Genomic DNA, 26,804 nt, shown 5'->3' on the forward strand with positions numbered 1-26,804 from the left:
AAACATGGCCCACATGGGGTGGGTTAGATAATAATCCCCACCCCCTGGGCTAAAGAAGTTCTCTACCCCCGATGGAAGAGCAGGTGTCTGCCGTGTTTGGCTTGGTAGGTCACAAGAGGTGCAGGCCTGATCAAGATCTAAGGAGATCTCTATTAGCATTTGCAGATTACAGGGGTGGTGGTGGAATGGTTCTCTTTCTGGTCCTCATAAACTTGGAAACATGGAGTCAGGTTCTTTAAGGTATTCATTTGGAAGGAACGTGCTATGAATGTTCAAGGATCAGGGCTTCCTCAATTGGGGAGATTGTCAATGCTTTGTTTATTTATCGGTCTAGGAACAGATCTAGTCTGCTTGTATGTTTAAAAAGCAAACAGGATTCCGTCCAATAAAAGAACAAAATAAAAGCAATAAGGGGAAACGTAATAATATTGCTTGTCGGTAAGAGCTTATTTCATAATATTGCTGCTTATTTAAACATATAGGCAGCGTACAAAAATTAAAGACTGAAGCAGGTCCTGCATGCAGAATTGCATCAAAAGGTAGAGACAAGGCACATTATGGAGGACAGGAAAGGAATAAGGGAAAGGGGCTAATTTGGGAAGAGGCAAGAGGAACAAGTGTGTCTTGAACGTAATGCCCCTGTTCTCTTTCCACTGACTTCTCAGTGCCTGCTGAAAGAGACGACTTCCTCGTCCAACAAGCCTTTTAAGTAGAGGTCTTTTCCAGACTACATCTGTACTGGAGTTGTTTTTAAGATGCTTTCACAGTTTTAAAACATGTAATGATTTCTTTTGTGTGTTTGTCACCTGGGTCTCCTGTGGGAGAAATGTAATAGAAATGTAATAAAGAATAAATAAAAACCAGTGAGTAAAATCAGGGTGGAAGGGTATTCAAGTGTCAGGAGAAAGAGACACAGGTAGGGAGCAGAGAGGTTAAATCTGAGGTTAAAGTGGAAGATTGGCATTTATAATAAGAAACAAAGGGTCCGGGACGGACGGACTATAAGCTCAGTGGTAATAAGGCATCTGCTTTGCTTGCAAAAGGTCTCCGGTTCAGTCCTGAAACCCTGGAGAGCTGTTGCCAGTCAATATAGACAGTATGGAGCTAGATGGGCAAATATTCTATAAAGCAGTTTTATTTGTTCTTATGTAATCCATCTCTGCAGCATTAGCGATGATCATGAATTCTGGTTCATTTAGTTGCAGGCTCTGGCTTCTGAACTGAAAACTGGTTTCACCGAAGCAATGCAGGAACTATCAAGGATCCAGCATGGAGAGTATGCTCTTGAGGAGAAGGTCCAAAGCTGCCGCTGTGCCATGGAGGAGAAAGTGGCAGAGATGAAGAACTCTCTTAATTGTTTCAAGGTAGGCATTGACAACCAGCCCCCTTTTCAAGGGAGGGTATTAGGCCTGCTTGAAGCAGAGAGAGAGAGTTGCCTCGTGACATCTAGCACATGTAGAATGCAGAAATACTGGCTGCAGTAAATTAATTACTGCCAGGCATATTCCCCAATGTATTCTGAACATATTAAGTTCTTGTTGGCATCCATCCGTCTCGAGATACAATGGAGTGTTCCTTTTGGGGGTAAAGTCAAACCGCAGTATCAACATCATCGAACTGACCTTCAGTGCAAGTCTCGGGGGGTGCAAGCCCGGGTGGTGTTTATGGAGGTCCTGGATTGCCCAGATGATGACCCTCCACCTCCGGCCTCACTTTCAAAGGAAAGCAGAGCAATATGCTTGGCACCAGCTTAGCTGCCGAAGTTGCCAGAAGGAGGCGTACAAGACGCCATCCAACTATTTTAGGGACTCTGCTCTGGATTTGTGTAGGGTTTACTCCATGGGTAGGCAAACTAAGGTCTGGGGGCCGGATCCGGCCCAGTCGCCTTCTAAATCTGGTCCAGTCCGGTCATCAGTGTGTTTTTACATGAATAGAATGTGTCCTTTTATTTAAAATGCATCTCTGGGTTATTTACGGGGCATAGGAATTCATTCATCCCCCCCCCCAAATATAGTCCAGCCCCCCACAAGGTCTGAGGGACAGTGGACCGGCCCCCTGCTGAAAAAGTTTGCTGACTCCTGGTTACTCCTTAGCCTTTTCTTCTCCCGAAGATATCCCACAAGGCAGTGGAGGTTTAGGGTCAGAGTTTTCCTTCTCCTTGATGGGCTACCTGCTTGGCAGGGGGTTGGACTCGATGGCCCTGGTGGTCTCTTCCAACTCTATGATTCTATGATTCTATACCTTCCCAAGTTGATGAGCCCCATCTGCCTCTATTTGGGGGTAATCAGCAATAAGCACATGAGAGCAGCAATCTAGTCTGATTTTGTTCCCTTGTGTTATTCCAGATTAGTATTACCAAGGTGCTATACCTCACTGTTATAAACCTTGACTCCTAAATCCTTGTCCTTCGTGAGACTGGGCAAAGTCTCATGCAGGGCAATAGAAGAAACAAGCTGCAAGCTAGCTGCCCTCTCTAATTTTAAACTTGCCCTCACTTTTTATGAGGTGAAAGGACTCCAGATACATGCAAACAACTCTTTTTGTACTTAAGTATCACAGGTACCCTGTTCTGTTTGACCATTCATTAGCCTCAGTGAGAATAAAAACACTTTTTCAAAACAACACAAAACAAAAAAACAATTTACCTTCTGGTAAATTATTTAATCAATCAATCCATAGTTGTTTGCATTTCTTAAGGTTAGGATATTGCACCCCAATTCTGCACATGCACTTGTATGCTCAAGACGCTTCAGGAACAGATCTACTGTTCTTAACATATGTTGCTATCATTTGTCTTTTTAATCAGGATGAGCTCAGTGATGCCAAGTCCATGATTGAGGAAATCAGTGCCAAGCAGGAGGAGATGCAGCAGAAGATTGAACAGCTGCAGCAGGAGAAGCGGAAAGAATCTCGCAAGCTCAAAGCAAAGTAAGTGATTGTAGACGAAACCTTCTTCAAATCCCTGTGTAACTTCATAGCACTGATCCCGCCCCGCCCGCCCGCCCCCCCCCCCCCCCGCCCAGTGCTGCAGTGGTAGATTTTTTTGGAGTGCACCAGCTCCTCCTGGCAGTCCCCCAAGTTATACCCCTCATAAAGTCCAGTTTATTTGGGTCAACTGACAGTGATAGAATAGATGTTTCTATAATAAATTCAAGTTGTAAAATGCATTTTGGCTTTAGCAAAAGATCTTCGACCAGCAGAAACACAACATTTAGCTTTTAATTAGAAGTGCAAACAGTCTTGCAAAGAGGTATTATAACTAAAACTGCTAGCATGAAGTAGAAGCCCCAGCCAAGAAAAGGAAAGAAGTACCCAGCCTCTGCTTGATTATTTTCCTTATTTTCTTACCTCCCTTATGCTAATGTGTCAGAAACAAGGTGTACTCTGCCCTTGCTATGTTTCCCCCTCTTCATGACCTACTCATAGAATTCTAGTTTCAATATACTATGTAAGATTGTGACAGTGTGTTTGAAACAAGAGATATATTATTTGTTTCTACATTTAACTTTTGTCAATTCTTATGCCTTGAAACAAATGTGTGTCTCCCAAGTGTATGCTCTGGTAGTCTTGCTTTTATTTTTGCCTCAGAAGAATACAGAAGGAGGAGCATGGGTCACAAACAGTCCCGACGCCTCTACAAGGAAGTCCCTTTCGATCACTAAACCTTCCGGAGCCAGTTTTGATTAATGAAGATTTTGTAAAGCTGTTGCATAACGCAACGTATGAGAAAGGTACCGTAGTTATTTTGTTTGATCGACCCTACCCTACCCTACCCTGTATGCTCAAGGCAGCTTACAATATTTTAACACCTCCTCCTCCCTCTCCCCACCTGAGATTTTTCACTTTCATGAGATCCTACCTTGCCATTCAGCAGGTAAAGGTGTCTTCCTCAGATGGTGCCGGGCCCAGAATGGTTTTTCCCATTTACAAATGTTTCTGAGGGGCCAAAGGTTTAGCAACTCTGGCTATTGTGCTATTAACTCCCTTTCATTAAAATGAGAAACAGAGACAGAAATGTTAGGGATAATAAGGAGTCCATTGAATAACTAAAAATGGGGTCATAAAGGAACACCCACCTCATGGGTTACAGTGAATGGTTACTGAGCTGCAAATGTCTGTAGCTGCATCATGCCCACTGATTGGACAGAAAATACCAGGTTGTACACAGAAAAGGGACAATATATTGTTGTTTATAAGGGAAAGACAATGATTCAGAAGCGGTAGGAATGACCCTCCTGGAAGCAGCACGGAATCCTCTGTAAAATTTGAGCAAACACATTATGCAAAAAGAAAAAAATCCTGAGAAAAAATGGCTTATTTGGAAGCAACCACAGATCATAGGATCATAGAAAAATAGAGTTGGAAGGGACCACAAGGGTCATTAAGTCCAACCCCCTGCAATGCAGGAATCTCTTTGCCCAATGTGGGGTTTGAACCCATGACCCTAAGATTAAGAGTCTCATGCTCTACTGACTGAGCTATCAGTCAGATGGATAGACTACATTTAAAAAAACCCACCCTTTCCCCGCCCCAGTGCCTTAAATTTTTTAAAAACTAGACACCCTCAAAGCACTTTCCTCAATGTTCGACTTTAGATTTCTAGGTGAAGCTTGCTTTACTCATCTTCCATTACAAATAACTAAAATTTCTCCTGTTCTTGCTTAGTCTCTGATTGCAGGCCCATGGGACTAGGAGAAGGCAGCATGAAAGGTTGGTGCAATTGGAGGGGTGGTTTTTGTTGTTAATCAATTTCTGCTCCCAAATATTCCCTGTTTGGCAGGTATTCCTAACCAGCAAGCGGTACTTGAGGAGGGAGCACAGCACTCTCCAGAACGGGGGCACAGGACAGTGGTGAGGTTGGGGGAGCGCTGGGTTGGCAGCACCAGCATGCTGCAGGTGTATACACAACACCTGCAGGGCAGCAACTCTGCCCATCCAGAGCTCCTTGCCATCGCCCTGCCCTGCCCTCTCTCTGTCCTGGTGAATGCAATGCAGCTGCCAGAAGGCCACCCTGCTGCTTCGTTGTTACCGATGCTCCGTTGTTACCGATTATTAAGAGACATGTAATGACAAGGTGATTTCAAAGGGTCTTTTATTGACTTGTGGAACTCACTACCACAAGATGTGGCAGTGGAGCTCTAGAACCGTTCACCATATTCACCATATTCCTTTCATACTGCATCATGGTGTGGTACGCTGGTTTGACATCAGCTGATAGGAAGTGCCTACAGAGGGTGGTGAATACAGCACAAGATATTATGGGCTGTCCCGTGAATCTGCTGGATGAAATAGCGGAAGAACGTTGCCTCAGGAGCATGAGAAAAATTCTCAGGGATGATTCACACCCTGGCCGGCACTTTCTTGATCTCCTGCCCTCAGGCAGAAGATATAGAAGCACGATTAGTCGCACCAACAAGGTAAAGAACAGCTTCTATCCATGGTCTGTTAGGCTGCTGAATGAAAAGATAACAACAGGGCAACTGACTTTCGGGTTTGGTGGGTGTGCGTGATTAACGAGGGGAATTAAGACTAAGAGAGCTGAGTGGGGGTGTGTGCCTGTGTAATCTCACTGTATACAAGTTGTACAAGTGACAATAAAGTATTTCAATTTCAATTTCATATGTCCTCCTGCTCTCGTTCCTAAGCTACGTCCAGATTGCTCCTTTCTCTTTTAAGCTCTTCTGGTACACATAAGAACACAAGAAGAGCTTTGCTGGATTAGACCAAAGGTCCAGCATCCTGTCTCTTATGTCGGACAACCAGATGTCCATTGGAAAGCCCGTAAGCAGGACAAGAGTGCAACAGCACCCTCCCCACTTTTGATTCCCCCCAGCTGGTATACCCAGAGTCATTCGGCCTCCAACAATGGAGGGGAGAGCATGACTAGTCACCATTTTGCTCCGATTGAGCCCACTGGTTTCAGAGTCATCACGCAGCAGTCCAGCGTATTTCGCCATGGGTTTTCGACCAGCCTGATGGGCCAAGTGGCCATTAAGGATGCGCCTGTTGGTTCTGCTGACCACCTGTTCTAATTCCTAGGGCTAACCGGTACAAATCTGGAGACGGAAGAGAACCTCAGAGCTTCCTCGTCTGCTGATGCTCAGCCAAAGGGCCAATCATCATCCACAGTGTGGAAGCAGCCCAAGGACAGTAAAGACTGGGCTGGCGAACATATTTCAAAGGACCAGAGTGACAGGCAGAAGGAACTAGGTCCCAGTAGCTATAGCTCAATGGAGAATGCGCTGCGGGAACCGTCTATTGCAGGTGAGAATAAAGGTAGTGGCTAAAAAGCAAAAAGGCTATAGAGGAGGGACCTGTGGCCCCCCTTCATTGCTAGACTACAAAACTCCTACCAGCCCAACAATATCTGTTGGAGCACCGGTGAGCTACCCCTAGTCTAGATACAATTGAGGAATTTGAATAAATCATTGCTGTAATCTATAGAGCAGGATTTGAAATGGCTAATCCTTGCAGTAGCTTCTGAACTCAGGGTTCATTTGAAATCTAGCCTAATGGCTCCTGACTTCTTACGGTGCTACCAAGCTGGTGGTACTTCAGTGCAAGAAGCAGTGAAAACGTTACTCTGCAGTCACATTCCTTTGGAATTATTTCCCTCTTTCTGAGCATTATCGCAAAGGCAAATTCCAGCCAGGCAAAAGCAGTCAAGGAGGGTGCAGAGCAGGGCTGAGGAGGGGCCTGGCATGGGCATAGTCAGCCTGGAGGCCTACGTTTGGCCCCTGAGTCACTGATAAAGGAATTGGGTCTTCGTTTTCTGCTTGCTCAATTTTTTCTTCTTGGAATGACACCTTGACTAGATACGAGTGCATAATCACAATAATTAATAACCTGTTTGAAACACCAAATCATTTTTGTTTTGCTTCTCCAAAGCTAAAAGGCAGAATATCGCTTTGGACTTACTTGAGTCGGAAAGGAAGTATGTTGTGAACCTCACCCAGGTCCTCAAAATTAAAGCCACGTTGTATGGACAGGATGTGAAAAGGAACTCCAAAGATAGAAGGTATTTACTAATTGTACTTACTGTTGGGCAACAATGCTTTTCTTTAAATGTGTCAGCTGCTGTGTTGGATCCCTGCTGCCCTTTTCTCTTTCCATCCTTCCCTCTCCATTCAACTTTGTTCTTGCCTTCCTAAGCCAGGCATCCATTTGCTGCTTTACCTGGTCATGCTCTCTTTTTGATAATGAAGCGCCCTTTGTCCTCTTCAGACAGAGATCATCTCCAGCTGCTTAGCAGGCATTGTCTCCAGTGGCTTCAGGTGGCTGAGAACACTCCCATCTTGCCCTAGGAGCTGCTCAACAGCCACTACCAAACTTGTCCTGCTCAGGTCCATTGTGACCACCATTAGACCCACAGTTGAGGGTGAAACAGCCACCATGAGTTATGACACACATACCTGAGGGGAAGTCATTCCACTGCAGAAACGTGGAGAAAATCAGAACCTTAAAAGGGCTGAAATGGGGAAATTTATCCATCCTTAGTCAGATCTAATCTGGAATAGTTGTTGTTTTTTCTGCTGAAGGTATAATAATAATAATAATAATTAATAATAATAATTTATTTATACCCCGCCCTCCCCGGCCAGAGCCAGGCTCAGGGCGGCTAACACCAATAAAATCACAGTAAAAACATAATGGGGGGAAGGGGGGGACCAATTTAAAATACAGGTTAAAATGCGATCTAAATGCAGCCTCATTTTAAAGTAGCCGATAAATCAAGACCATAAGGGGAGGGAAACATAAGGGTCAGACTGTGTCCAAACCAAAGGCCAGGTGGAACAGCTGTGTCTTGCAGGCCCTGCAGAAAGATGTCAAGTCCCGCAGGGCCCTAGTCTCTTGTGACAGAACGTTCCACCAGATCAGGGCCAGTACTGAAAAGGCCCTGGCTCTAGTTGAGACCAATCTAACCACCTTGCGACCTGGGACCTCCAAAATGTTGTCATTTGTGGACCTTAAGGTCCTCCGCGGGGCATACCAGGAAAGGCGGCCCCGTAGGTACGTGGGTCCTAGGCTGCATAGGGCTTTAAAGGTCAAAACCAAGAGGGTATAGCTCAGGAAAGTGATGTGGGGGTGGGAAGAGGATTAAATACCAGTGCCACTGCTTCAATTTAAAATAGCTGGAGGGGTCTACAACGTTGTGAGAAAACAAAAGTTGGGAGGTCCAATCAGATTCCCCCCCAACCCAACATCAAGTCTACGTCATTGTTAAGTCAAAATCAGCACCTTGAATTGTCTCTCAAATACCTTCTCACGGCTTCAGCCATGTGTATATTTAGCAGGCTGGGTAGTGTTTTTAAGTGCATTTCTTCTGTTTGTTAATGGCTCTTCAAAATGCCGTTCCCGCTGTTTCCTGGCTGCAGTTTTGTCCCCAATTCTCTTCGATACTTGGTCCAGCAGCATGTGGACTTACTTCATGCTCTGCAGGAGAGAGTCTTGAGCTGGCCGCGGCAAGGAATCCTGGGAGACATATTTCTCAAGCTAACCAACGATGAGGTACATGCGTGAGGGAAAAATATGGGGAGCAGGAGAGGGATGCATTGTTGAAGTACAGTAATTGGGCCATTTTGGACCAGCGGAATGAATTGTACATGTATGTCGCCCCTCCCTCAAGAACTTAAGCACATTACATTATCATATCATATCTAATCTAATCTACTTTTCCCTCAAACAAGCTTATAATTTCAGAGCCTAATATTGAGGTGTCCAACAGGTCAGAGAAATGTGGATTCTATATTATTTCTTGCAATTGTTTTTAGATGCTTTTTTTGTGTGTGGAGGGGGAGACAGGTTAATATTGAAGCATTTCCACCTTTTGTGGAAAAGGTCCATGATTTTGCCTCGGGGCATTTCGGTGCTGAATCGCTGCCTTGGTCCATGTTTATCAGACAGAGTCAGGTGGAATCAGGGGGCCCGTGTGTCTGTCACACACATAAGGATTCTCAAGAGATGTTTCTCATTTGCTTTTCAGAACGGATTTTTGGATTATTATGTTGCTTGCTTGAGAGACTTGCCTGAGTGCATTTCGCTGATCCATGTGGTGATTGTGAAGGAGGTGAGTTTGGGTGCATCTTGAACCACTGACACATCTGTGTGCTTTGAGCAGATTTTTAGTCATGTTGGTGTTGATCCAGACCCATACAGATTCTGTAAAGAGGGTCTTCCCTCTTCACTTTTTTGCGCTGACAGGACACGTTAGTTGGATACCAAGCTGTGAGATCAACTGACTTAAGAGCTCTTACCCCTTGTGTTTCACTCTGGACTATATTTATGCTGCCGAATCAATTTTAATGTTTGTTTATTGTATTTTAAATGGATTTTATTGTAAACTGCCTTAAGATGTTCTTATAAATGGTGGTATATAAACATTTCAGCACAAATGATCTTTTCTTCTTTATCTTCTCTTGCTGACAGATTGAGGAAGAAATTAAGTCTGATATTTACATATTCTTCTTTCATATTGTCCAGCGTGTTCCTGAATACCTCCTTCATTTACAGGTAAGATCTAATGAGGATCAGTGTTAGGAATATATGACGACATCAGTTTCTGTTCTGCTCCAGAACCTTTGCATTGCAGTGTTGTTTCTGTTCGGCTGCAGCTTGGCTTCTGACAAAAAAGCTATGTTAACTATGTTATTAATCTAGATCCACTCTGGCAAAATTTTGCATAATTACGTACTTAATTAATTCTGCTATTGTTATATAATGCAAAGGAAGTGCAATGCATTTTTAAAAATATTAAATTATATATTGTTTGGAGACTGAACAGAACAAGAATAGTGCATGCCAATTGTATTTGCTGTATTTCCATTCTGGACATGGGTGCAAACACCAGCAACATATTTCAGTTTTCATTCAGGTTCTCCAACATGCCTAACACTATAAACGATTCTAGTTACAGGTAGGTAGTCGTGTTGGTCCGCCGTAGTTGAAACAAAATTTTAAAAAATCCTTCCGGTAGCACCTTAGAGACCAACTAAGTTTGTTCTTGGTATGAGCTTTCGTGTGCATGCACACTTCTTCGGATACCAATACCTCATACCAATAACAAACTTAGGTAAAGGGTAAAGGGATCCCTGACCATTAGGTCCAGTCGTGACTGACTCTGGGGTTGCGGCGCTCATCTCGCTTTACTGGCCGAGGGAGCCGGCATGACTAAGCTGCTTCTGGCAAACCAGAACAGCACACGGAAACACCGTTTACCTTCCCGCCAGAACGGTACCTATTTATCTACTTGCACTTTGAGGTGCTTTCGAACTGCTAGGTTGGCAGGAGCAGGGACCGAGCAACGGGAGCTCACCCCGTCGCGGGGATTCGAACCTCCAACCTTCTGATCGGCAAGTCCTAGGCTCTGTGGTTTAACCCACAGCACAACTTTGGGAATAACTTCAAAGGCAACCCCACGTAGAGTGCATTTCAGTGCTAAAATATTGAGGTTACCAGGGCACGGACGATTGTAGCCACATTATCTCTGTTCACAAATGGCCACAACTGGTGTACCAGCTGAAGCTGATAGAAGGCACTCCCTAGTGACAAGGATGAGTCAGTGATTAGAACCTTCCAAGGTACTGCAGCACCCTTTGTATGGTCATGCATAGGCCCTGAGCGTTCAGGATGTTTCATGCTGTTTTACTAAATGGGCAGAGAGGAGGATGTGATTCAGCGTGGCTCTCCTCCTTTTGCGCCAGAATATCCTGAAGTACACGGAGCAGGAGCACCCTGATTACTACCTCCTTCTGGTTAGTGTACAGCGCCTGCGAGTGTTCATCTCGCACCACAGCCTTCTTTTCCAGTGCAACGAAGACCTGCTGATACAGAAGCGGAAGAAGCTGAGAAAGTGAGTGAAAAGGGGCTGCTTCCTTCTATTTTGATTAGGTGCAGGCAAAGAAGAGCCAAGTTCTGCTCTAAGAAAAGTTGGAGTATGTGTCCACCCTCCCTCCCTGATGATTTATCCCTCAGCTATGGATCACTTCTGGTGTGAAGTCCAAGGGTGTGTGTGTGTGAGAGAGAGATCAGGAGATATCAGAAATGGCCTGGATGGGTGGGACCACATGAAGAGAATGGTTGGACCTTGTTTCTGCTTGTTCTCCCTTGCAACTGCCCCTCTTTGCATGAGCACAATGTGCAAATCACAGGCTTGGGAACAGAGAAGTTCACCAGCCACTGACACTTTCTGCCCCTGTTTATTCCTTGAGGAACACATGGCCTATGACTTTTAGAAGAAGCTTTCAACACCAGAATGAGTCTGTTCCTTGAAGAAGTTGCTTCTTGCATCTTTCTCAGTGCCTTAAAAGCTGTTTTAAGCACAAATCTCGCTTTTCATTAACTTCTATGGGGCAGGTGGAGGTTTGTTGTTGTTTTGGTCACCCTCAGAAAGCAGTGTAATTTCTTCAGCTTGAAACATATACTCATATAGGAGGTATAATACACTGCTGAAGTGTTGTATGGAATTTGGCTCACGATTAAGACCCTTTGAAATGGACTGAGGGGAACAGCTAATTAACTACCTGTCAGCTGTTCAATCCTTTAAATTATACACTGAAGTTCTGTGAAAGTTTTTAAGTCTTTATGTATTATAAGTAAAGACTGGGTTCCAGTTTTGATTTATGCAAACAATATATTTCCTCAAGTGAATTGTTATCCCTAGTGCTTCAAATTTTTGGCTTTTAAAAAATGTAACTCCATAGCCATGAGGCCTAGGAAAAGGTTTCTAATCGGTCAATGAAAAATGAAGTTCTCACAAGCTGAATGTGTGCCCCAAACCAGATTTGTGGTATTACATCACAAAGCTGTAGAAACAATACAGCGCAAGTATGACTGAAATGATCCACTGCTGCAATGAACGTGGGAATAACAGGCTGCCGTTTGTAAAAGCTGGTCCTCATGGTTTGACTGATGGTGGTATTATATCTTGATTCCACTAGATCTTCCTTTGGAAAGTTATACAAAGGTCTAGCTTCTCTATGTGCCAGCGCCGGCCAAGATGCGTCTCCAACGCTTAGCGCTACATCCATCCGCGACAGTGGAATCCACTCTGAAGAGGCCATGCAGCTGTTCCCATCAGCCCCGACTTCTGGAACAACGGCCATGTGAGTGCAATGCTCTTTTAATTATTACACTGATACCCCACCTTTCCTTCAAGGAGCTTGGGTGGTGCATGGTTCCCCCTCCCCATATTTTATCCTTAGATTTGGCTGAGATTCTGCAAATGGCCCAAGAAGGGATTTGAACCCAGGTTTCCACAGTCCTAGCCCAACACTATCAGTCACTACACCACACTGGCTCACAGAGCATTCCAGCAGCATCTGAGTGACCCTACTGCAGGATGAGAAGGTTCCATGGCAGAATTACTGTACTGGCGCTTCCTAAGCCCAGCCGGCTCACTGTGCTGGCTATGTGTGGGGCAGCTTTCTGCTCCAGGCCTTTTGCTTCTTTCCTTCCATTCCCTTTCCTATTGCAGTCAGTACACCAGGGCTGGAATAATTGAGGGTGCATTTTGCAAGGGAGGAAGAACCAGAGGGCTTTGGATCCTAAAGATTCTCCACTGCCCTTGACAACTGCTGGCCAGACAACCATTGCCTGTGGCTGTGGGTCTTTCAGTGAGTGAAGCAGGGCAGCTCTGACAGCGTAAGTTCCCTTCCTCCCTGCGGCTGTGGAAGGGCACTTATCTGGTTACCAACTGCCCTCAGTTGGCCGTTGGTCATTTTTAGGACTCCTCTCTTCTGTACTGTTTTACTTCACATAGTTTCAGCAGAATCGTATGTATTTACCGATTTCTGCATCCACTTCTCTTTGTACCTGTAATAGCTCAGGCCGAGGTAGGCGCCTATCCAAAACTATTCGTAAAAGGAATAGCCAGAAATGTGGGGGTTTTTTTTGGGGGGGGGGAGGTTTGTTCCCCTGATGTGAGGTGCCAAAGGCTGGCAGAGTGCAAGGGAGATTTACTCTGGCAGTGCTGAGAAGCGCTTTGGATAGAGCCAGATTAAGGATGGACTTGAGAGTAGATGCACTGAAATCAAAGGGTCTGCTCTGAGGATGACTAACATTGGCGCTCACCCATAACATTGAAGACCAGAATGTTGGGGTTCTTGATTAAGTTACCTGTAAGCCACTTAATAACTAGGGTGCTCCCATATTGTTCTATGTTGCTTGCAAACTGCTGCGACGTGTCTTTCACGATGCAGCCAAGTGTATAAAATAGGCCAAACTCTCGACCCCAAAACTGGGGCTACCTGGTGCGTTTCCAGTCCAAACTTTCCTCAATAGCTTATGTTTGGTCTAGGGCTGGATTTAGATTTGATGAGGCCCTAAGCTACTGAAGGTAATGGGGCCCTTTATATGTCCAGCTGTCCTTTGCCAACAACAAATTGTTGCTGTTTTTTGTGTTGAATATATGCTATATGGTAATTTATGGACCTAATAGATATCTAAAGCCATTTGCACATGTTGCCATGCAACCAGTCCATGAGGAGTGTAGGCACCCTATATATAGAAATGAGCAAACCAGTGATATTTTATGGAGCTGGCTAGCAGGCGGGGCCCATTACTTACATCATAGGAGTCTACACAATACAAAACACTGTTGCTGTATGTAGGTTTTACAGTCATACCTCGGGTTTAAGTCGCTTCAGGTTAAGCCTTTTTGGGTTGCGCTCTGCGGCAACCTGGAACTAACGGAGTGTGTTACTTCCAGCTTTCGCCGCTCGCGCATGCGCAGACACTCAAAATGCCGTCCCGTGCATGCGCGGAAGCGGTGACTCACGACCTGCGCACGTGATGTGCATTGTGTTCGCTTCAGGATGCGAATGGGGCTCCGGAACAGATCCCGTTCGCATCCAGATGTACCACTGTATTTTATCTTATATTTTGGAAATTGTTGTTTTTTCCTTTAATTTTTTTGGGCACCCCCAAGAGTATGGGGCCCTAAGCTACAGCTTGTTTAGCTTATACCTAACTCCGACACTGGTTTGGTCTCCCTTCCAAGGCACTCGAGGTCCCACATGAAAGCGAGCCCCCAACAAGGCCTGGAGGGCCTGCAAGGCGCTTCCCCTTGCGAGTGGGAAACGGACGGGCGGCGGCCCGAGCACGGCCAGGCGCCCTCTCAGCTCAGCGAGCACGACCTGAAAGCTCTGGCCGCCTCCCTGCACGCCCTCCCGGACCTGGAGTACGGCGGCAGCAGCGCCCCTCCCTCGACGGGCCCCGACGGCAACCGCGAGCGGCCCCGGCGGCGGGCCTCGGCGGCGGACCTCCTGCAGGACAGCTCCGGCTTCGCGCCGGACTACGAGGGCTTCGAGTACCGAGGAGACCCCTACGAGGAGGTGGAGCCGCTGCGGAACCTGCCCGCCTTCGAGGCGTGCTCGCCGGCCTCGTCCGAGTCCAGCATCGACATCTGCTTCCTGAGGCCCGTCCACTTCACCAACGAGCCCGGCAGGACGGAGCGCACGCTGCAGCCGCTGCCCAAGAGCGCGGCGCCGCCGGCGGCCAGCGGCACCTACAAGCGCGAGGTTTTCCGCAGCAAAGGCAAGCAGCTGAGCCGCTCGCTCAAGGAGTTCCCGCGCAGCAGCGGCGGAGGCGGAGGCTCCGAAGGCATCGCCAGCACCAGGCTGTACAGCACCCGCAGCAGCAGCGGCAGCCGCCTGCCGGCCCCGACGGAGAGGGGCTTCCCGGCCCACGGCGCCCCCTCCGCCGCCTCCCGGAGCTCCCAGCGGCACCACTTCCCGCCGCCGAGAGGAGCGGGCGACCAGCCCAGCTTTCTGGAAGTAAGGAGAGCAAAAGGCAAGGGCAAAGGCGCTTCCTAGCCAGGGTCTAAGCGACGGGGGAGGAGGAGGAGGAGGAGCGAGGGCGGGCCCTGGGTGTCCCCCGAGTTCCCACAAAATTCATGAAAATTCAAATTTCGATGCCAGGGCCAGGCACGCTGTATGGCACCCATGGCCCCGGGCTCCCACCGTTGTGGGGCCAAGCTGGCACACTTGAGTGCGGGGGTTAGACCATAGCTGTCAATATTTCCCTTTTTTAAAGGGAAATTCCCTTATTCCAAATAGGATTCCTCGCAAGAAAAGGGAAAAGTTGACAGCTATGGGTTAGACCTGTGACCTGAAGGTCCCCTATCATTATCATTATTGTTAAGTTGTGGGTGAACATATCAGACAACACAGCGATTCTTCAAACAGGTCTTGTTTATTCAGAGGCCAGAACTGAACCAAAGGGTTCAGTCAGCCTGCTTATACAACGCAACTGTAACACTTTCTGTAACTATCCAATCACTGAACGTCACTTTCAATCCCTTATTTGCATATGTGGACCTGAGTGAAAACTATCTACAGTATCCCCCTGCTGGCCCAGGGTGGGAACTTCAGTACATAACAATTATCATTAATTAATGCCCCACCTTTTTCCCTGAAAGGGACTCAAGGCAGCTTAACATACCCTCCAACAGTTCTCCAATAAAATAGGGTTATCCTATTTAATAATAATAATAATGATGATGATGATGATGATGATGATGATAATTTTATTATTTATACGCTGTCCAACAGACTGGGATGCCCCAGCTACTCTGGGCAGCTTCCAACATATATAAAAAAATAAACATTCAAAAACTTTGCGATACTGTACAGAGCTGCTTTCAGATGTCTTCCAAAGGTTGGCGCTGGGGTCGCATAGCTCTGCTTCGAAAACTCCAATGCAGGAGAGTCCACCAAAGTATTAGAGATATTTGATGCAGGTGGATTTCTCGGTGTATGGTTTATTTAAACTGTTACATTTGAAGTCAGGGTTGAAAAGCTGAAAAAAATGCAAATCTCAGCAGCCCACTTTCTTACTGTGAACAAAATGTGAACATAGAGCAGGCTGCCCCATAGTGTAGCCTACTTTGAATCATAGCTGTCAACCTTCCCTTTTTTTTGCGGGAAATTCCCTTATTCCAGCGCAGTTTCCCGCTGCTATCCTGGATTGTTAAATATCCTCCAGGGACAGGTGAGGCTGCTGATCCCTTATTTTCAGATCTGAAAGTTGACAGCTATGCTTTGAATCCCCAGTCCAACTGGAGCCATTGTGGTGCAAAACTGTCTCTGGTTACATAGCCGTGCCTTTGGGGCCACGTTTGAGTTGTGACATACTGAATGCAGACACTGACTTTTAGGTACTATATAAATACCTCTGGAGTGAAGCAGTCTCTCAGCATCCAGTTTTCATGAAACAGTGCCTGCATCCCTGTAGTTGTCGAGGCTAATAGAAGTACCAATTCGCATGGGGAAAAGAAAGGGAGCAGTTGTAAGAAATAAATGCAAACTTTTTTGAAGCACTCCATGCAAAACAGACCTGAAAATAAGGACAAGTGTGCAAAGGCAAGGATGCTTTTGTCGTTCTACTTTTAGGCATGGGGGCTTGTAAACAAGGGTTTGTTATCTCTGTATTTCTTTAATGCCATTTATAATTTTTGCGGGACAACTTTGTGAAATTCTTGTTTTTTTTCATTTCAGGAGATGCATTTAGAAGACAACACCAGATTTTCTCATAGGGATGACAATGAGCAAACCTCTTTCAGCAGCCACACTCCAAGGCAAGAACAGAAAGGGAGATTGCGCAGTTCCTTCCGCAAGCTGTTCAAAAAGAAATGAAACACACATCTGATTTTAAAATTAGCTTATTTTAAAATTAAGACACCAGCCTTTTGGCACTTGAAAAGAAGAAACAACCAACTCCTGAATTTTTTAGGAACTAGTATTTTATCCTGACTCGGGGGGTCAGAAGCTTACCATAATTTTCCGTCTATAAGATGCCCCCATGTATAAGACATCCCCTATTTTGGGGGACTCAGACTTAAGAAAATGGCCCCAGCACTATCCATGTATAAGATGCCCCCTAATTTTTGACATAATTTATTAGGGGAAAAACCTAGTCTTATACACTGGAAAATACGGTATTTTGCCACTCACGCAACTGTTAACTTATTGCTGCCATCAAGCAATAAGGGCCTCGCAGTTATGGAAGATTGTAGTATGATGTCATTGATGTATATGTCACAATATTTCTGAATCTCTTATCAGGACATTCTACGTACAAAGTCCAGACGTGTGCTATTTCACTTTTGCTACATGTTTATTATAAATAGGCAGGATATAAGGGCTGTACAGTGGTACCTTGGTTCTCAAACTTCATCCATTCCGGAAGTCCGTTCCAAAACCAAGGCACGCTTTCCTATAGAAAGTAATGAAAAATGGATCAATCCGTACCAGACTTTTAAAAACAAACCCTAAAACAGCAATTTAACATGAATTTTACTATCTAACAAGACCATTGATCTAGAAAATGAAAGCAATATGTACTGTACTAAAATAAATAAAACAGTATTGTAGAGGATAAAAATTAAAATTAATTTTTTTCTTAACTGCATTGAGGATAGTCATTGTTTGTATTGCTTTTATCCATTTCTGCAGTCACACAATCAATAAATCAATCAGTCAGTCAGTAGCTGAACTGGGTTCCACACAGTGACAAAAACCAATTAACCGAACAAGCCTCAAAAACAAAAACACAAAATAGCAAAAACAAAAGCGCCAAACTTAATCCATTCCAGAAGTCCGTTTGACTTCCGAAATGTTCAAAACCAAGGCGCAACTTCTGATTGGTGCAGGTGCCCCTGAAACAATAGCCAACAACTGCATTGGATGTTTGACTTCCAAAAAATGTTCGAAAACTGGAACACTTACTTCCTGGTTTTTGGCATTTGAGAACCAAGGCGTTTGAGAACCAAGGTAGTGCTGTATACTGATGTGTTTTGGGATGTCAGGTGACCATCCCTAGTAGACATCATGGAGGTGAGCACGAACCATCTAGTCCAGAAGTGGGACACAGGGACCTATAAAGAACTCCTACATCATTTTACAAAACAACCATTTTAATTAGCTAGCAAAATGTGGAAACATCTTTGCATGGTCCTAGATGGATCTGGCTGCCATCTCTAGGACGGCTCAGATTTAATAGCCAGGAAGTAAGTGTGTGTATAGTTCATGCAATAACTGATCTACAACTTAGTCTGTTTTAATGATGCAACATTGTTGTTGTTTTAAAATACAGTTGGATTGATGCTGAAAGAACAGCTCTTCCACTGTTCTTTCTCCAAAAATATAAAGTGGTGCTACAGTGGAATCTGAATTTCTAAACAGACGTCACAGAAGAATCAATTTTATTTTAAAAGTGGTGGGGAATATTCAGAAGAGGGAGAGGAACTCCAGGAGAAGTTGACTGGTTTCTTAATAGTCTAGGCATGTATTTATTTTGTTTCAAATAAACTTTGCTGTATTATTCAGACCAAGGGTATTGCTTGAGAATACAAATACTGTACCTTGAACAAGCGCTGCTGAGCATCCCAACGCGAGCCTAAAAGTTGCTTCTCATGCTACAATTTATATATTCTTGGTTATACTCCTGATTTACAGCCAGGTCTAAGAGCAGTTGGGAAGAAGAAAAGCTTCTGTCAATTTCCTATGTTACAGGTATACAAGTATCTATTGGAAACAGTCCAAAGGCTTCATATCCCATGCAGATGTTTAGGAAGATAAGTGTGTGCAACTGACCAAGGAAAGCAGTAACAAGTACCAGATTAATCAATAAACTGGTAATCATGCTTTCTCATTGAATTGTAGAGTTGGAAGGGACTCAAGGGTCATCTAAACAAGCTTGCTCCATCCTCCATGTGACAACCCTTTAGATATTTGAAAATGGCTATTCCTAAGGTGTATTTTCTTACACGTCCAACACCAAACAGGCCATTTCAGGAGACTGGATGTACAAAGGATTATCCTTCCACTATTATTAAAACCAACTGCAAGTAATTTTTTTCTGCCTACAAGAGACTAAATCATAACTGGGGTGGTGGTGGGAGGAATCTCCATATGTAGACACACTTAAGTATTCAAGTATTTCAGATAAATATCGGTACCAGAATTGCCATACATCCGGAATTTCCCGGACATTGTTGGGATTTGGCAGTTCAAAACAGTGTCTGGGCAGAAATTGCTTAAATGTCCAGGAAAATCCATTCTTCCTGCAGACCTATCTAACCTCAATTGTTTAAGTATAAAAAGTTACTGCAATAGCAATGTAGCAAAATACTCAGTTTAGCAAAAAGTTGGAGGTCAGATGGAGCGAGACTACTGAAGAATGCAACCACACTGTCAAGACTTGCATAGCATGGTATAACTTTAGCTCATCCTACGCACTTAATTATTCTGCAGTGGTAAATTTATTTGCTTTCTGTGTTAGGAGTGCATCTGCACCTTTGCGTGGTACCCAGATACTCTTAACTGTGGGTGATCTTTATAGGACAACACTACACAGAACTAAATTAAAATAATGCAGCAGGCTCACAGACCTAAGTTTTTACATATACAAGGATAAACACTTATAGGATATGTAAGGCATTTTTATTTATTTTTTATGAACAGATCTCTTGAATGCCAAAAAGTAACAGCCACTATTAATTTTCACTTTAAATGCAATCTGAATACCATTGCAGACATAGCATACAAAGCTGACCTACAGACATGATTAGGTACACACATAGGCCCATAAGATTTGCCAGTTTAGGATATCACCACTTCAACCTTAACGCAGCTGGATTGGACTGCCATAGCTTCTCAACCATTTTAGCAAAGTATCCATGCCATTAAACAAAAGGCAATACGTTTTAAATATACAAATTATTAGAATTCATCAAAAACACAAACCTGTACATAGAGAAACAGAAAGTTTGGTTTCTAAATCGGCCAAATAAGAAATGCGACCAACAAGAGAATCTACCGTGTTTCAGAAAAAAAGAACCCATATTTTTTTAAAAGGCACATTTGGCAGCTACTGAAAGTTGCATACACATCTGGCACAAGTTCCCCCCCCTTTCGCCTGGGTACATTACTGTTTTACAAAGGTCTCGATGTGCAATTCTGCAGCAACTGACTGCTTAATGCACTGTTTTGCTGTTAAAGGCAAAAGGGGAATTTGCTCACAGTTGACAGAAAAAAATATGCACTTTAAGGTTTTTTGTTTTAAAGTAACAAAATTAATGGCAAATAAGGCATGAAAATTCATCCCAAAAAACCCAAGTGCTTTTGGCTTAATACCTTTCATCAGCAATAGGCCTGCATTTACTTTTCATTAGCAGAGAAAAATTATTTAGCTCTTCAATAAGTATGGAAGTGATCACTGATCAGTTTAAGAGCACAATTTACAGCAGCTGTATGTGAGTTACCTCTTGCACCAGAGAGAAAACATCCAAAGAGGTTGCCTTGTTTATTTCTCCCCTCCCCCACTGTTAATTAAAAACCAGTTTTCTATTACAGCAAGCTCCTCCCTTTCAACCACCAAAAATGTAGGGAATAGCAAGGATTTAATTTGTGCATTTTTTTTGTACACTGAACAGCAAGCAGGCAAGACACAGTGACGAGAAAACATTCAGACAAGCTGACACGTTCCAACAAAAACCATTCAGGAACTTATCCAGCTCCAATCAAAACCAAACAGCTCCATCTACACTGAACACTACTAACCTTCAATAGATGTTGTTAGTCTCTAAGTGCCACCTACCATTGTCATAGCAGTGAGGCCAATTTTTATTTGGAGTCATGGTGGAACAAAATAATGCTTTTTTGAATTTCTTAGGAGACTACTTCCCTCTTCTTCTTATTCTTTTAAAAAAACAGACACCCAAAAATTCTCCAGGCACCCCTGCACAGGTGCTAATTCTGCATCTCACCCTAAAGAGCGGCTTTTCAGGGAATGGAGGGAGTGCCTACAGTGGTATGAGGGGTGATGGTTAAAAAAGCCCAGGTATGTGCATGCCGTTTTGGATCTCAGTCAATTTTAAATGTAGCAGACACAACTAATTTGCAAACCTACTCAAATTCTAAGTTGGAGTTTAAAATGGAAAAACCAACCAACCCATGAGTTAAATTTGAGCAACTTACAGGCGCATGTGTGTATGACAGCAAGCAGCAGCAAGACATGGCAAAATGAAAAAAATCCCACTCTGTAGCATGGCAAGGTCAAAACATGGGCATCAAATTCCTGCTTACAGGCTCTCAAGATTTCCCTCCCACTTTATTTATTATACTGCAGTTGGCACATTACTTCCAGAGAGTGAAAAGGCAGTTTACTATCAACCTCTAATAGCCAATTTGCTAGAGGAACAAATTTTTATTTCCAAGTCTGGGTGAAATGTATGTCAACCACTTAGTTCTATATAACCAGTACTTGGATACCTCTCCATTCTTCCTGATGTTCAGTTATATAACATCATTTCTATGGGGTTTATACTTCTATACAAACAGATATTGAAAAATAATGTTTTAGATCGTCTGGTGAAGAGTTCTATGTAAGTCAGAAGTCTGCATACACAAATATTTGACCCCAAAAAGTTTATTTCCTTTCCTACTTTGTGACTTTCCAAAGTCTTGATTGAGGTACTAAAATTCTACAAAGTAGTTTTTTAAGGGGAATATTCTAGCAACTCATTGGGATGGATTTTGAAATATGCAGTGAAGTTTACTTCTGAAAAAGCTCGCCACTTCTTGTGGATAGCTCAGTTGGTAAAAGCGTGAGACTCTTAATGTCAGGGTTTGTGAGTTTGAGCCCCACATTGGGCATTGCAGGGGGTTGGTCCAGATGACCCTCAGGGTCCCTTCCAACTCTAAAATTCTATGATTCTATGAACTGCATAATAGATTTTTGGGTGAGCACAAAGTCATTCTAATCAAAACAAACATTTTCAGTGCTTAAAAACACAGCACATTTAACACAATGAAAGTTGATCATGTTAAACAAGAGGCCTGAAGAACTACACACACTTTGCACATGTACAACATCTGCTGCAGGGGATTTGGGGAAATTTTGCACACTCAGATTTAAAATCTGTACTTTTTATAAGTTCTGCTGACCTAAATATTTTACTTCAGCTACCATAAGAGACCATGAAGCTGATAGACAGCCTCAATGGAACAAATGACTTCGTTTCTCAGTTGCTTAAACCAATTCTTTTGTCATCTTGGATTAAGCATTTTATTTATTTAAACTGTTTGTATACTGCTTAATTATCAAAGTTATCTGGGTTGTATCAAGCATGATAATCTTAGCAACTACGGGGCTGCTGGAAATATTAAGTGAACATCATTTCCCCACTCAAAACAAGAATAAGACAGATCTGTACAAAACGTTGCTGCTTGCAAATGCTAAATGGATTTATCAAACTATAATCCCGCCCCCACTTTTTTCTGGAGTGGATTGATTAGGGAACTTTTACTCTGTAGGCAGAGCCTGGAGAAGCGACATTAGAGTGTTTTTCCTAGTTGACTCAGGTGGGCGTAATATCATCTGCAGTATTTTAAAGTTCTTATGGACAGGAGCATTAACACTACCTTTAGTGTTACAAGAAAAAAAATGTATTTAAGTATGGAGCAGTTTCTCAACTTTCCCTTAGCAAGTTCAGTCATTTTAAAGTATCTCTAACCCTCAGCTGGGCTCAACTTAACACTTGTCATAGGCTAGCATTATACAAATTTTTATCTCAGAATGCCCTTTTGTTTCTGCATATCGTACATGTTAAGAAGGATCCATTTAATGCAGGTTAAATGAACGTTTTCCTGAAATGCAAAGACCACACTACATAATGCTGTAGAAGTGTCTTAGAACAGTAGGCTTTCATGGTGATACGGTCCTCTACCATCACTGTTCCAGTGACATGGCTTTCTAGATTACCGAAATGTATTTTGGTTTTGCCAAGGAGAAAACATCCTATAAAAGTCTTAGCAACTAAGGATACAATACTGCACCATTCACAAGTCCTAGTGTAGTAGAAAGGATTAAAATATCTTCAATAAGTGGCATGCATTACTATCACAGTACAAGAATCAGAAGCGCAATTCACAGGTCTATGGATAATCCAAGGCAAAATATTCATGTCGATTATTTTCTTTCAAACATTTCTGACACAGTCAAGATCAGTTTCAAGGTTTAAGAAGTTAAACAGAGTTTGGAATTCTGAACTGTATTATATGCTTGAGATCCATGTTAAGCACACAGATGTTCACTTCCAAATCACCCCTAACACACATTTATTTCACATGCCAAACCTTGGATTTCTTCTAAATTTTTTCTTTACAGACTAAAACAATGAGCAAGAAAGAGAGGTGTGTACCACAGCATGTGTCTCCTCCTCAGTGCTTTAAACTGAAATGTACATTTAGAAATGCAATAATTTAATATATGTCAGCCAGACAAAATATCTGTATCTTTATTTCAATTAAATTAAAAACAATTTGCAAGTATATTTATGCAACATTCACTATATACATATGATTTATTTATGCAACTACAAGGCAATTCTATGGGTGCTGATTATTCATCTACCTACTGCTAGTTAAAACATGGTGATAACTAGGGAATATGGCCAGCGGATCATCTTTTGCATTTTCATGGCATAGTCTCAAAGATGTTGCACTCCCAGCCATTAAGTGGGTTATCAGTAAACCTTAAAATGAAGACCTAACCTAGTCTAGATTTAACAGTCTTCTAAATGGAGAAACAGATTCAACTCTGACAATAGCATTGTTTTGCAGTTTGCATCATTGGTGTCATTCATATAAGACTTAAATCTCATTTGTTTAAAGGCGGTTAAAAGTTAGGCATTCTGTTTACTGGCAAAAAATTCTTTTTGAACTGGCACCATAATATTCATAAAGGAGGAGGAAAGTACCTCTTTGGTGAAGCCTAGGTACCCATGTATTACTAGTAACAGTTTGTAAACAGGACTGCAGTACGGTGCTATGTCTTAGCTCTATGTTGGTTCAGTTCAGTACCACAGATCTTCCTCACAGTCCAGTTCATGATTTGAAAGCAGGGAATAAAACAAAAGAAAATTAAGAAGACTATCAAGTTCCCTGTTTGAGATTCCTTTTTTAAAAAGTGCATAATATTTTTACTCCAAGAACTTACATCATGGTGGACAGATGAATACAGGACTATGCATTTTATCCCTCACAGGACGTTACACAAAGCACAATGTCTGCTTATTGGCCCAAAGAGATCTGCAATTCTGATTTCTGGTACATTCAGGTGTCCACTGACTTTAGAACAGGGCCCTGCATACTATACTAACAAACAGCAACAGTTTATTCACGATAAGGGGCCTGTTATTAAGATTCTTTCTTCTTCTTTTTGTACACCAAATATCAAACGTAGAGTCTTTAGTGTTAGGAGCAACACAGCTCAACTCCTTGGTGCCCACAAGGTACAGTGCATCTATTGCCAGCAACAGACATGGCACCAGGGAAAGCATTCTCTCTCGAGCACAAGGGAGAATTCAGGTGGAGTGGGCGTTCTCCAGCAAAGGGGGTCCATCACGATGCATCAATGGATGCGTGGGCTCCCTTTTGTAAGTTTTTGGAGGAAGCTTTGGGATATGTTGAGAAGTGCTTTGCCGAGGAGGAACAGGTGGCCCAGCAACAGAATGGAGGTCCGTATCTTGGGGTATCAAAGGAGGTGATGGCAAATGCCTCCGGACAACGTGAGGAGAAGGTGTCTGGGGGGGAGGCGGAGTAAATGGAGATGGACTGTTGGGAAAGAAAGTGTTGCCCAGTTCACTTTTTCTGCCTAAGGGTGGTGGCTGGAGATGGAGAGGTGAACTAGAGAAAACATCAGGAGTTCGTACAGGTTCTCGAGGTGGCAATACAGGTGGGCTTTCTGGGGGGTCAGAGATGGAGGTCCTGTCTGGCACTGAGTATCTCGGTGAATAGATTTTTGATGTCGGCTGCCGAGGAGGGATTGCTGGTGGGCTGTCCAGATGTGCAGAAGAAATCTGAAATATAAAGATTTGTTAGTACATAATTCAAAGACCTCAATGTATGCCAAGATGGTACCTCGCAAAAGAAGGCGAAGACACTTTGGACTAATTCCACCTGCAGAGGTGAGTTGAGAGAGTTTACCCAATACAGGTTGTTCTCTTTCAGAGTAGAAAGAACCCACACAGCACGTCTAATATGAATTATCTTCAAAGGATTAGAGAAAGCCCAAAGCAGGAATGGCCAATCCTTGGGTTGTGGACATTATCTACTATCCAAAAGAACCTACCAATTTTGGTAGCAGCAGCAAAAAGAAAAAGTTGGGTGTGCAAAGCGCAGTGCTGTGATGGAGCAGTGCTGTGATGGAGCCCACCCCTTCAAATTTGTCTCTGGAATGATCATTTGAGCAACAGGGGCAATGACACCTAGTCCTCAGCTGATCGGCATGGAAGAGGAGGGGCTAGGTGCCTGCCTACCTGCCTGTGAGAGTATGCACAAGAGTGTGTGGGATGGCCAGCTGCACTGCTGGCACATGGCCCCTAGAGGATGAATGTAGCCTTCTGGCCAGAAGGGTTTAGCTACCTCTGGTCTAAAGGCTTTCATTTCATCTTACTTCTAGGAGTGCTCCTACAACAAGATTCCAATAGAGGACAAAAGCCGGATACCTATATAAAGGAGGTGTATGTGTGTGGGGGGAGGAGGGGGAAATAGGAGAGGGTTGTCAGACTCTTCTCTATTGCCCACATCTCTTCCAGAAGCAACAGATGGGAAGAGGAAACGGAATCGGGCTGGATAGGTAGGAGATCCAGCACAGGAGATGGGAGCCCTTTAATGGATAAAGACAAAGAGTTGCACTAAAGGTGTTCCCAGGTGCAAAAATGTATAAGCACAGGAACAAACAGGGTCACCAGTGGCAACCAGAAATTTTATTTTTTACTAAAGTCGTTATTGTTCTCCCTTCCTCTTAAAAAAAAGGTTATCCATTTGGATGGGACCCAAACTAGTTCTCCCATTGTTTTTGCAGGCGCATACCTTATTGGGTCTTCTTTTTTTAACTTTCTTAAAGCTGCTAGTTGTGAGTATGGCAGCAGGATCCCTTCCTTTTTCAAACAGCCACTTAAAACTGAAACTGCAGGAACCAGAGCTCCAGGAGGTGGGAGTGGGTATGGAAACACTGAAGCAGCTTTAAATAGCCCATTCATGCTGTGCCTTTACATTAAAATAAGCCAAACTCATTTATCATTATAGATTATAGGTGGAGCATAAAAAACCCAGAATGTTTCCCCCCCAGTGAATGTTAACTTTTGCTGTCACCTTGTTTAAGAATTAAATGAAACTAGGTTGTAAATCTGAAGCTCCATTTATTTTAAAGGGCGGAATAAACTGTTTCCTCCATGGGGAGCCACACACTAGTGGTCTTTTGTCTTTAAAGGTTGTGGGGGTGGCAGTGCCAGCAGGCTCTCCCTCTCCACTGTATTTTCATCTTACTGTTCCTGCAGAGAGAAATGCGGTGAAATTACCTTTGAAGGAGAAGATTCAGCAGGAGCAGATTCTGGACGTCTCCGGGGAGGAATAGGAGGGGGAACGGTAATTTCATCTGAGCTTTTTGGAAAACTTATGGAAGACACAGAAGCTGACCCTGAAAGTGTATGAAAAATTCTATTATTCATCTTTAACAGTAAATTCTAAACACACAAAGTACAATACAGCATATAAAATGTATGCCTCTTATCTATAAGCCTCCTTCTGCTAAGTTCCTGAGGAATCAGGATTTCTTTTCACAAACAAAACAAAGCAGCTTAAGCCAAAGAGCTGCCAATGGCTGTGGTATTCTTAGTGTTGTATCTTATGTTTTGACATGCCCTTGAACCATGGATTGATAAAGGCCAAGAAAGAAACAAAATGAATTAAGAAAATAAAATAATTGTCACTGTTACTAGCATCCTGCCATGTACAGGGTCT

General features: G+C 43.5%; 2 protein-coding genes and 1 long non-coding RNA gene across 6 annotated transcripts in view; 1 reads left to right on the forward strand and 2 right to left on the reverse strand.

The window, feature by feature from the left end:
- The window catches only part of ARHGEF33 (Rho guanine nucleotide exchange factor 33), a 28,898-nt gene extending 10,576 nt beyond the window's left edge, over positions 1–18,322 (forward strand). The window contains exons 4-16 of one of the 4 annotated variants that reach the window (XM_083433026.1): positions 1,200–1,364; positions 2,807–2,928; positions 3,592–3,731; positions 4,666–4,710; positions 6,040–6,264; positions 6,889–7,018; positions 8,376–8,508; positions 8,984–9,067; positions 9,427–9,510; positions 10,701–10,849; positions 11,937–12,101; positions 13,997–14,771; positions 16,494–18,322. In XM_083433026.1, the coding sequence (XP_083289152.1) occupies positions 1,200–1,364; positions 2,807–2,928; positions 3,592–3,731; positions 4,666–4,710; positions 6,040–6,264; positions 6,889–7,018; positions 8,376–8,508; positions 8,984–9,067; positions 9,427–9,510; positions 10,701–10,849; positions 11,937–12,101; positions 13,997–14,771; positions 16,494–16,631 (2,355 nt within the window). In that variant the 3' untranslated portion in view covers positions 16,632–18,322. Of the gene's footprint in view, positions 1–1,199; positions 1,365–2,806; positions 2,929–3,588; positions 3,732–4,665; positions 4,711–6,039; positions 6,265–6,888; positions 7,019–8,375; positions 8,509–8,983; positions 9,068–9,426; positions 9,511–10,700; positions 10,850–11,936; positions 12,102–13,996; positions 14,788–16,493 lie in introns of all 4 variants that reach the window. The other 3 variants (XM_083433028.1, XM_083433027.1, XM_083433025.1) reach the window with 3 other exon arrangements.
- LOC310674258 lies at positions 5,076–7,516 on the reverse strand. The gene is made up of 2 exons (XR_014509487.1): positions 7,036–7,516; positions 5,076–5,366 (listed from the first exon to the last, which is right to left on the reverse strand). It is a non-coding gene; the product is annotated as an uncharacterized lncRNA (long non-coding RNA).
- Positions 18,323–19,420: 1,098 nt separating the features above from the next.
- The window catches only part of SOS1 (SOS Ras/Rac guanine nucleotide exchange factor 1), a 41,306-nt gene continuing 33,922 nt past the window's right edge, over positions 19,421–26,804 (reverse strand). Inside the window, exons 21-22 of the mRNA XM_083432943.1 lie at positions 26,363–26,481; positions 19,421–24,859 (exon numbers count right to left, since the gene is read on the reverse strand). Coding sequence (XP_083289069.1) covers positions 24,365–24,859; positions 26,363–26,481 — 614 coding nt within the window. The 3' untranslated portion in view covers positions 19,421–24,364. The remainder of the gene's footprint in view (positions 24,860–26,362; positions 26,482–26,804) is intronic.

This window comes from Podarcis tiliguerta (assembly GCF_965153285.1).
Source record: "Podarcis tiliguerta genome assembly, chromosome: 3".
NCBI lineage: Eukaryota > Metazoa > Chordata > Lepidosauria > Squamata > Lacertidae > Podarcis > Podarcis tiliguerta.